Below are 11424 nucleotides of genomic sequence, written 5' to 3'. Positions count from 1 at the left end.
TTTAATTTTCAAGGATTCGTGGATTGTTTGAAATATTTTCTAACAATCCGTGGTTTTTTTTAAATATTTTTCAAGGATTCGTGGATTATTTAAAAATTTTTTCAATGATTCTTGGATTTTTAAATCTATTTTTCAATGATTCTTGGATTTTTAAATCTAATTTTCAAGGATTCGTGGATTGTTTAAAATATTTTCTGACAATCCGTGTTTTTTTTTTTTTAAATATTATTCAACCATCCGTGGATTTTTTTAAATATTTCCCAAAGAACCGTGGAGTTTTTAAAATATTTTTTAAGGATTCCTGGATTTTTACAAAAATTTTTAAGGGCTTCAGGGCAACATTTTTTAATGAATTCTTGGCCAATGTTCGTGGTTTTTTTAAAGTATTTTTCAAGGACTTCCTGACCAATGCTTGTGGATTTAAAAAAAAAATCAAACAAAACTTATCAGGGACTTTTTGGCAAATGTCCGTATATTTTGAAAAAAATTTTTCAAAAACTTTCTGACCAATGTCCGTTGATTTTGAAAACTATTTTTCAATGACTTTCTAACCAATGTTTGTGGATATTTAAGAAATATTTTTAAAGGACTTTCCGAACAAAAATCTTTCAATGATACCCTGGGCCACATTCTTTGGCTTTCCTGGCCAATAATCGTAAATATTTTTAAATATTTTCATTTCTTGGTTAGCATTTATAGACTTCCTGGCCAGTATTCGTGGATTTTTAAGGACTTCTTGTTAAATATTCGTTTCTTGTTAAAATAAATATATAAATAAAAATGAAATGTTTTATGGAATTCCTGGGGAAAAAATTCTACAACATTCTGATCAATATTAGATGATACTTAAAAATATTTTCCAAGGACTTCCTTTTTATCATTCGTAGATCTTCGGCGATTGTAATTCTTCTGCAGTCTGAAATATTTCCTGAAAAGTCCTCGATTGTGACACTGCTAGTATTAGCAAAAGTATTTTTGATGTTACGCTTTTACCATCTGAAAAACCACAATTAAATCCTATGGGACCTTAATTATATATATACGATTGCGTCCAAGGGGGTCTTTGCATCTTGAAAAATTCCTTTAAAAAAACACAATTGAGTATTTAGGAGTCCATAAAAAAATTATTGTAAAAACTTCTAGATTGTCTCTTTCTAGGACCTTAAAACTGTAAAAATCTATAATTGAATTTTGGGGGTTCTCGAAGAAATATTTTGACAAATATTTCTAGATTTTTAGATTTTTTATGTTAAATTTTTGGCAGCTGCTGACACGAGTTACTCCGATTTTGTGTTAATCTCTCCTTAATTATTATTATAATTTTTTTTATTTAATTTTTTTGTTTGAGAATACAAAACCGGATCTGAATAAAATCTATATCATATCATATCTCCACAAGTGTTGAGCTACATCATTGTAAGAGGTATAACAATTAGATGTAATTACTTTTTTTCAAAACAAGTCTACCTCGTTTCGAAGTCGAAACTAGGAGAAGTTTTAGAGCAAAAAAGTTGGGCATTATATATATTTTTTATTTATGGAGTTACCCATAGACAATCAAAGGTACAAATTTCACAAAGATCACCCACCCTTAAATGTGTTCTACATATTACACCTCCGTAATACAATCCACTTTCATTAATTATATCACAAAAGCTGCCTTTGAAAGAAATTGTTTAAAATTCAAAACCATTCGTATAAAACATACCTATTACATGGAATCTCAACAAAGTGTATCAAACACGGCAGACGTGAGCGGATTTATAATCAATTTACTGGGAAGAGCAATCTAATCTCAGACTATGTGAATACAATTTATTATATATTTAAAATGCGGAGCTATCACATTCAGGAGATGAAATATAAATTGTGATTTATATGAAGAGAAAATGTCTTCCTGATGTAGTTCAATTTGTTTTCAATTTTATAGTAAATTATATAGTTATGTGTTTATTATAGGTGTTATGGGGAGATATGATGGTGCTGAAATCATCCCTTGCGAATATAAATGAATATAAAGTTTAATATTTGAAATTTAATCGATGAGTTATCATTAATTATTTATGGCATGTTAATACACATTTTATGGGGAAATTTTATATTATTTCGATCAATTCGCGATCACAGTTCAGGATCATGATGGTCTAATAATAGTAAAAAACTGTAGGGATACATATATAATACATCAGTGAGGAGAGGCAAAAAACAACGTAATTATTGGTGTAAGCGTCCAGGGACAAAACTTAAAAAATCACTATTGCTTTTATAAAAGTAAAAATCATTTTTAAAAATTTAAATATTATAGTTTTAATAGTCCAGAAATTGAAAATCCAAAGGCTACTACGACACGCCCAACCATTATAAACCTTAAAAATCACTGAGCTCGTGATCATCCTTTATTAAGCAATTAAAAAGTCGATTATTGTAGTTTTGGAAGACAAGCATTACTGCTCTAAAATTCCATGGATTTTAAAGAATACGTTTATTATATAAATTTAATTGTATTTAAAAAATTTCAAAAAAAAAAAAAAAAAAAAAATAATATGTTAGCCCTTGATTGAATTTTGTGGTCCTTGCAAAAATAATTTTAAAAGTCCAAGATGCTGACTCTCTCTTGTTCCTAAAAATCCAAGATTGGGACCATGAGCGTCCTTTATTTTTTTTCTTAAATCTACGACGATATTCTTGAAATTCTTGAACACAATTATTCTAAAATTACTCTAACTACCCGAATGGGTCTTTAGTGGTTTATTTCTTTATTGCAAAATATTATTTCGTTTATGGGGATTCTTATAAAAATATTTTAAAATTTCCAGATTTCGCGGGTCCTTACAACTTTTTACAAAAAGACACGGTTGAGTCCTAGAATTCTTGAAAAATAGTTTAACATATTGCCTCTTTGGTATACTTTAAAAATCTTTATTTTTTTTTAAGAAATACACGATTACGTCTTTGGTGACCCATAAAATTATTTTTGTATGTTCGACTATAGAGGTCTTTACAAAATTTTTTAAAAAAATACTAGATTTCGTTTTTGGACCTCCTTAAAAAATCAAATAAAATCTCTACTGAGTCTTCGTAAAATTTAATTAAAGTGCGAGATAACGTCCATGAGCGTCCTTGAAATTTATTTTATGTTAGAAATATTTTAAAAATGGATAAAAAAGATTATGTATTTGGAGGATTGGAGCATTTAAAAAAAAACTGTATTATTCGGCTGCCTAAAAAACAATTAAAAAAGGATGAGATCTTCAGAATCCTTTAAAAATTTATTTTAAAACATCCAGGCTTTTGTCTTTTGAAAATTTATTTTAAAAAATCTTGGATTGGTCCTGGAAAATAATGACTACTGAATCAGTTGGTCGTTTGTTTAGGTGTCCTGGTAAATTTTAGTATCTTTGAGAGTACTAGGAAATATTTTAATTTTTGAAAAAAAAATAATAATTTTAAAAGGTCACTAAATCCTAGATTGCCTCTTTGGGGTCCTTAAATATTATTTTTGAAAATCCACAATACCGTCCTAGGAAGTCATTATTTTAAAAAGTCGAAGAATGCGTCTTTAGTGCTCCTTAAAAAATATTTTAGAAAATTCGCGATTGTTTTCAAGCCATCCTTCAGAAAATTATTTTTTAATGACCGTCTTTGCAATACTATAAAAAATATCCTTGGGTGTCCTTAAAAGATTAAAAAAATAACCTCAAAGAAGAAAAAAAATCAATATTGCGCCAGAGGGTTCTGGAAAAAGTCATTTAAAAATTTTTAAATTTTTAAAAATTTATTACTTGTAAAATTATTTTTAAAAATTCCAAAACACTTTGATTGCACGAAATATATTACAATATTCATTTATAAATCCACGTTTGAGTCTCTGATGTTTCTCGAAAAAATATATTCTTTGAAAAATTTACGCGTAAGTAACTGGCACTGGTCCTTAAAAAAATTAAAAGAACCACACTTAAGGCACTGGCGGCCCTTGAAATAATATTCTTTAAAAAACCACGTTTGAGGCCCTGGTGGTCCCTAAAAAAATATTCCTAAAAAAATCCATGTTTGCGATCCTGGCGGTCCTTGAAAAAATATTCTTTAAAAAATCCACTTTTGAGGTCCTGGCGTCCGTTGAAAAAATATTCTTAAAAAATCCACAATTGATGCCGTGGTGGTCCCTTGAAAAGTATTCTTAAAGAATACACATTTTATTGCTCTGAATGTCCTTAAAATATATAATTTAAAGAAGTGAGGTTTGTTCTTTTGGTTTACCTGAAAGAGACAGCCTTTAAAAAATATTTTCTAAAAATCAACGTTTTTGTCCCTGGTCGTCCATTAAAAACTATTTATGACTCTTATAGTATCTGAAATAATTTGCTTTAAAAAAAGAAAAAAATATATATATTCTTAAAATAATATTTTTTAAAAAAGTTGGTCCTTAACAAAATATTCTTTAAAAAATCCACTACGATCCTTTAAAATGTGGCTCATTTGGTCCCTGAACAAATATTTTTACATTTAGAGACTTTGTTGGCCCTTGAATATTTTTTTCAAAACGAAAAACTATTGCTCCTTTAAAAGTGTTCTTTGAAAATCCATTAGTTTCTGGTCCTTGAAAAAAAATTCTTAAAAATACGTTTGCGGTTTAAAATAAAATTTTAAAAAATAAATTTATTTCATAATAAAATTGTGTAAATTGTATTGGCTCAGCTATTTCCTCAAAAATATTTTCAAAATATCTCAAATTCCAACATTATTATCGTCAAAAAATCTCTTCCCAAATTTGTCTCCCCCAAAGAATGCGGAAAATTGACAACCATCAAAATTAAAGCACTTGGATATGTCACCAGAATAATAAATTATTTTGAGTGATGTTTTTGCATCATAATGTTCCGAATCGATAAAAAATAAATAAATAAATAAACCGATACCCACACAAAAACCATATTTTTATTCCGAACACACATTTTCGATTTATTTGAAAGAAAAATGTTTACAAAAATAAAATCACTCACGGATGTATAAATATTTTGCAATTCAATAACAACATTTTTTTAGGCACAAAAAACGAACAAAAATAAATAATTAAACAAAATTTTGAATTTTACACTTGACAACATTTCGGCAGGGACGAGTTTAGATTAGAACTAAAGTAGGTGCTGGAACATCCTGTGGCTGTTGGACAACAGCCGCTGGAGCCGCTGCATGATCCACTCGATAGGCGTTGAAGGTGCTGGCGTAGGGTACATAGGCGTTTTGTGTCTGGAAGAATAGAGTTGGAAACAGAGGATTGACACCGCCAGCAGCGCCGGGATAAACAGCACCCGGTCTGTAGCCCGGAAATTGAGGTCGAGGTTGGGCAGCTTGTGGTGGTGGGGCAGCACGATGTTCTGGTGGTACATCTACTGTCTCGGCAGCTCCCTGAATATCTCCCGGCTTGGCATGAGCCCCTGACATCAGGACAACAACAGCAACAACAATCTGTAATTGTTTCTTTGGTTTGGACAATGGTGGAGGTGGTGTTGGTGATATTGGAATTTTTGGCCAAAATATTTATTGCATTTGGGGATTTGGTTGTGGTTGTGATGGTGGTGGTGGGTATTATAATTGTGGTGGGATTTGAATTTTTTGGTAACAATTTTGATTTGGATTTTGAAAAGTGATAGCCGTCGTTAATATGATCATCGAACTGGTTATCGGTATCGTGACGTTTGGAACTTACAAATTTGAACATTGCGATAGAGAGCTCGTCACTAGTTAACACCAAATTCAAAACGACTTCAAATAGTTTGCTTATTTTTATTTTGAATACAATATTTTTTTTTAATTCTTTTTTGGATTTTTTTTTTGAACAGAACAGTGTGATTGATTTCGCTTTAGCCGCTTTTGTGTCTTCGCTCAATATCTGATGGTGTTTTGTTGTGAAATACGCTTAACCGAGAATTGAATTAGAATTTCAAGTAGTTGTTGATTTTTATAATTTTCTTTTGAGCAGTGCTTTTTTGTTCTGTATTCATTATATTTTGCATATTACTTAACACACATATACCTGCACACATACACATACAGGAACCGATATTACGTTCCGAGAGCATATGAGAATTCTGGATATGAGTGGCTTTTCTCACAAAGTCATTCATTGTTGTTCGTTCGTATGAAGGTACGAAAGTCGCCATGTAAGTGACATTATTCTAAATATGCGAGTGGTCACGTGTGTCATTGTATGTTGTTCTGTTGAAAATCAAATGTCAGTGATTCTCAAACTGTTGTAAGCGTGTTACCACATATAGGTTGTGGGGGATTTTCTTTATATCTTGTGGAAAGGGTCCAATAGGACATCTGAACAGGGCTACAAAAAATTATTTTTTATATGTGAAGGATATTTTTTTAAAAGTATTATATTCTAAAAACCAGTAAAGAAAGTGTTAAAGTCGGACGGGGCCGACTTTATGATACCCTACACCACTTTGCTAATTTAGAAGAGCTCCGCATAACAATTAAAAGTTTTTATGGGAGAATTCATACACGCTATGATTATAATTATAATTTAAAGTTCAAAGGATTAAATATGCCGAAGCATTTGTATCTTTTAAATTCGGACTTGTATTGCCCATTTGGTGCACAATTGATTTGAATTCGGATAAAAATATATATGGGAGCTATATCCAAATCGAAACCGATCTCGATAAAATTTGGCAAAGATATTTCTGAGCTGTATTTGATATATTTCCCAGAATATCGTTGTTACGGAGTGCATATTACGGCTATGGGTAACAAATATAAGAAATCGGATGAACAGTATATATGGGAGCTATAGATATATCTGAACCGATCTTCACCAAATTTGACATACTAGATTCTATACTCAATTTGGTCGTAAGTGCCAAATTTCATCTCATTTGGGCAAATATTAGACGTTTGGTGCACAATCAAAGGTAAATCGGACGAAGTTATATATTGGAGCTATATCCAAATCTGAACCGATCTCGATAAAATTTAGCAACTGTATTTCTGAGCTGTATTTGATATATTTCTCTAAATATTGTTGTTACGGAGTGCATATTACGGCTGCGGAGGACAAAAATAACAAATCGGATGAACAATATATATGGGAGCTATAGCTATATATGAACCGATTTCGATCAAATTTGGCATACTTATTTTCAGACCCAATTTGGTTGTATGTGCAAAATTTAATACTATTTGGACTGATATTACACGTTTGGTGCACAATAAAAGGCAAATCGGACGAAGATATATATGGGAGCTATATCTAAATTTTGACCGATTATCTCCAATTTCAATAGTGTTCGTCCTTGGGCCAAACAAATGTTGTTTGGAAAATTTCATCTCAATCGGATAATAAATGCGACTTGCAATTTGTTCACAAGAATACATGGACAGACGGACAAACGGACGGACGGACATGCATAAATCTACTCAGAATGTGATTCTATGCAGATCATCAAAAGGAACTATGGGTCTACCTCGTTTCCTTTTGCCTGTTACAAACAAATGCACAAAGACATAATACCCTGACCACCTTGTGGTGTAGGGTATAAAAAGGGCCATGTAATATTTCACTAGATAGGGTCCTTAAGAGGACATCTTAACAGGTTCCCAAAATAATTTTTTGAAATAGACATTATCTTTAAAAGAAAATAGTTAAAAACTCTTAGCAGGGGTCCTTAAATTTCCCGTTGTTTGTGGAAAGTGTCCTTAATATAAATGGCTTTAAGAAAAACAGTTTCTTAATTAATGGCTTCTATTCTATATAAGTGGTTCCTGAGGCATTTCTTTGAAAGTGCATCAGTTTTGTTTTATAAAAATGTTCGTATGTCCATATCTAGTGGATAGCTGTGCTTTCAGTTTTTTTTGGAATAAATGTATTTTTGTCGAAAAGGTCCTTAATAGGACATCTTAATCGCCTTTTTCTTAAATATAAATGATTTTTGAGGACCTTCTTTAAAAGTATTAATGATAGATAGGATCCTTTCAAATACCCTTCTTAGTGGAAGGTAAAAGGCATAAAGAAAAACATATTATTATTTAAAGGTTTCTACTTTAAATAAGGGGTTCCTAAGGTCTTTCCTTAGAAGAGCATTTGCTTTAAAATTAGTCCATAAAATTACCTTTTTTTTTATAAAAATGTTATTATGAAGTGTCCTTAGAATAAACCATTCTCTTACCAGTTTTTTTATATAGAGAGTGCCCCTAGAAGCATGTATTCCTATAGCAGAAGTTGTTAGAAGCACAAGTTCTTAAGGACATCACCTTTCGTAAATGAAGGATCCTTAAGCACCTTCTTTTTAAGGAAATGTTATTCAAAAGTTGTCATTAGATTCACATTCGTTTCAAAAACAGCTGTCCTTACGAAGGTTATTTAGATGAGTCCTTAAAATCACCCTTTCATATGGAAGGTGTCATAGGAAAAAAATGTTCCTTTATTTTCGAAATTGTCCTTAAATTAAGAGTCCTTTTTATTGAAAAAGAAGGAAGGAACATTTCTTATAGAGAGGGTCCTATCTTGGAGAAAAAAATATATCATATTTATGGGGTTACTTTTTAAAAAAAGACTCTTTCTTATTGAGAGGGGCCTTTTTAATAAAAAGGAGTCAATCCTATAAAAAGTGTATTTTTTTCTACAAAATGTATTTTATTCTAAAAATTCTCCTTTCTTACATATTTTTCTTATAGAAGAAGTCCTTTAAAACAGAAAGGTACATTTTATATGGATTTTTTCTTCTTTATAGACCATTCTTGCAGATATGAAACGAAAATATTTGAAAAGAAAGAAACCTCTATTAGAGAAATGCTCCTTTATTGTAGACAACATCCTTAAATTGAGAGTCCATTTTCAGAAGAAAGGAACATTTTTAATTGAGAGGGTCTTAATTGTCTAATAGAAAGGAATATTTCATTTTTATAGATCGCAATATTCCATGCGGCAAATATTGACAAATTAGCCATTGAAATTTCAACAAGTAAAAAAGCAGTAAGTTCGGCCGGGCCGAACTTTGAATACCCTCCACCATTTGAAAAGAATTAGAAAATTTTCAAAAAAAAAAAAATAAAATCCATTAAACATTTAGTTAAAATCTTTAAAATAGAACAGTGTGGCTTGTTTGTTCGGGATATCGTAGTATTTTGTTGTTGCAAAATGGTCTGGCTTTATCCCTTTATTGTTGTTTTTATAAAAACAACGTTTGTTTATTAGTGGAGAACGATGGTAATGTTTACCAGGGGGTAAGGCAGGGAATACCTAGGTTTCGGAAAGAGCCACCAATCCTCATCAGTTCCCTTGTTTTTGTCTGGGATATTCTCCCCAGAAGTTATTTTAAAAATAACTTCTATGACAAAAAACATTTTATTATTATTTATTAATAGACAAAGCACGGTCGACGAAGGGGTTTTTGTTGTAACAGACAAAACCAACTTACATGGTTATGCTACTTCGTTCAGGCTGAACGAAAGCATAACAAGTGGAGAAAGATGTAAATGTTTATAAGTGCGGTTGTAAGATTTAGAAGACTTTCCAAGAGAATTTTAGTTTTATTTAATTCTTTGGTTCCTCTTCTATTGAGCTTACGATCTCGTCACTTGGGTAAAAAAAAAATGTTTTTTGTCATAGAAGTTATTTTTAAAATAACTTCTGGGGAGAATATCCCAGACAAAAACAAGGGAACTGATGAGGATTGGTGGCTCTTTCCGAAACCTAGGTATTCCCTGCCTTACCCCCTGGTAAACATTACCATCGTTCTCCACTAATAAACAAACGTTGTTTTTATAAAAACAACAATAAAGGGATAAAGCCAGACCATTTTGCAACAACAAAATACTACGATATCCCGAACAAACAAGCCACACTGTTCTATTAATAGACAAGGCACGGTCGACGAAGGGGTTTTTGTTGTAACAGACAAAACCAACTTACATGGTTATGCTACTTCGTTCAGGCTGAACGAAAGCATAACAAGTGGAGAAAGATGTAAATGTTTATAAGTGCGGTTGTAAGATTTAGAAGACTTTCCAAGAGAATTTTAGTTTTATTTAATTCTTTGGTTCCTCTTCTATTGAGCTTACGATCTCGTCACTTGGGTAAAAAAAAAAAAAATGTTTTTTGTCATAGAAGTTATTTTTAAAATAACTTCTGGGGAGAATATCCCAGACAAAAACAAGGGAACTGATGAGGATTGGTGGCTCTTTCCGAAACCTAGGTATTCCCTGCCTTACCCCCTGGTAAACATTACCATCGTTCTCCACTAATAAACAAACGTTGTTTTTATAAAAACAACAATAAAGGGATAAAGCCAGACCATTTTGCAACAACAAAATACTACGATATCCCGAACAAACAAGCCACACTGTTCTATTAATAGACAAGGCACGGTCGACGAAGGGGTTTTTGTTGTAACAGACAAAACCAACTTACATGGTTATGCTACTTCGTTCAGGCTGAACGAAAGCATAACAAGTGGAGAAAGATGTAAATGTTTATAAGTGCGGTTGTAAGATTTAGAAGACTTTCCAAGAGAATTTTAGTTTTATTTAATTCTTTGGTTCCTCTTCTATTGAGCTTACGATCTCGTCACTTGGGTAAAAAAAAAAAAAAAATGTTTTTTGTCATAGAAGTTATTTTTAAAATAACTTCTGGGGAGAATATCCCAGACAAAAACAAGGGAACTGATGAGGATTGGTGGCTCTTTCCGAAACCTAGGTATTCCCTGCCTTACCCCCTGGTAAACATTACCATCGTTCTCCACTAATAAACAAACGTTGTTTTTATAAAAACAACAATAAAGGGATAAAGCCAGACAATCTTTAAAATACCTAATATCGGAAGGTGCCGATATATGGGGGATATACGATATACTAATCTATGTCTGGGGGAAAGTACTCACAAAATACCTAATATCGAAGAGTTACCGTTATATTGGGGCTATACGATATCGTGGACTTATACAGATAATTACCTTACAGGGGGTAAAGTACTCACAAAGAATTCTTTGTGTGGAATTTCAGAAAATACCATTGGAAAATGTGGCTAAAATCATCAAAATACCGAATATCGGGGGGTACCGCTATATGGGGGATAAACAATATCGTTAACCTATTAAGATAATTCTCTGTCAGGGGGTAAAGTGGTCACAAATAACTCCTTGTGTAGAATTTCAGACAATTCCGTTGAAAATGTGGCTAAAATCATCAAAATACCGAATATCGGGGGTACCGTTACATGGGGGCTATACGATATCGTGGACCGATATAGCCCATCATCGAACTTGACCTGCCTGCAGACAAAGAGAGATCTGTGCAAAATTTTAGCTTCCTATCCTAATTCGTTTAGACTGTAGCGTGATTACAACAGACGGATGGACAGGGCTAAATCGTCTTAGAATTTTACGCTGATCAAGAATTTTTTGTTGGGTCTAAAATGAT

The 11424-nt window shown here is 31.9% G+C and overlaps 1 protein-coding gene across 1 annotated transcript; it reads right to left on the bottom strand.

The window, feature by feature from the left end:
- Nucleotides 1-4986: 4986 nt before the first annotated feature.
- Nucleotides 4987-5934, bottom strand: LOC101891265 (uncharacterized). Its single transcript, XM_005175718.4, has 2 exons — nucleotides 5708-5934; nucleotides 4987-5478 (listed from the first exon to the last, which is right to left on the bottom strand). The coding sequence occupies exons 1-2, from the start codon at nucleotides 5717-5719 to the stop codon at nucleotides 5122-5124; spliced, it is 369 nt and encodes a 122-aa protein (XP_005175775.1). The 5' UTR covers nucleotides 5720-5934; the 3' UTR covers nucleotides 4987-5121.
- Nucleotides 5935-11424: the final 5490 nt, after the last annotated feature.

Source organism: Musca domestica, unplaced genomic scaffold (genome assembly GCF_030504385.1).
Source record: "Musca domestica strain aabys unplaced genomic scaffold, Musca_domestica.polishedcontigs.V.1.1 38, whole genome shotgun sequence".
NCBI lineage: Eukaryota > Metazoa > Arthropoda > Insecta > Diptera > Muscidae > Musca > Musca domestica.
This window is presented reverse-complemented; position numbering and strand designations above follow the sequence as displayed.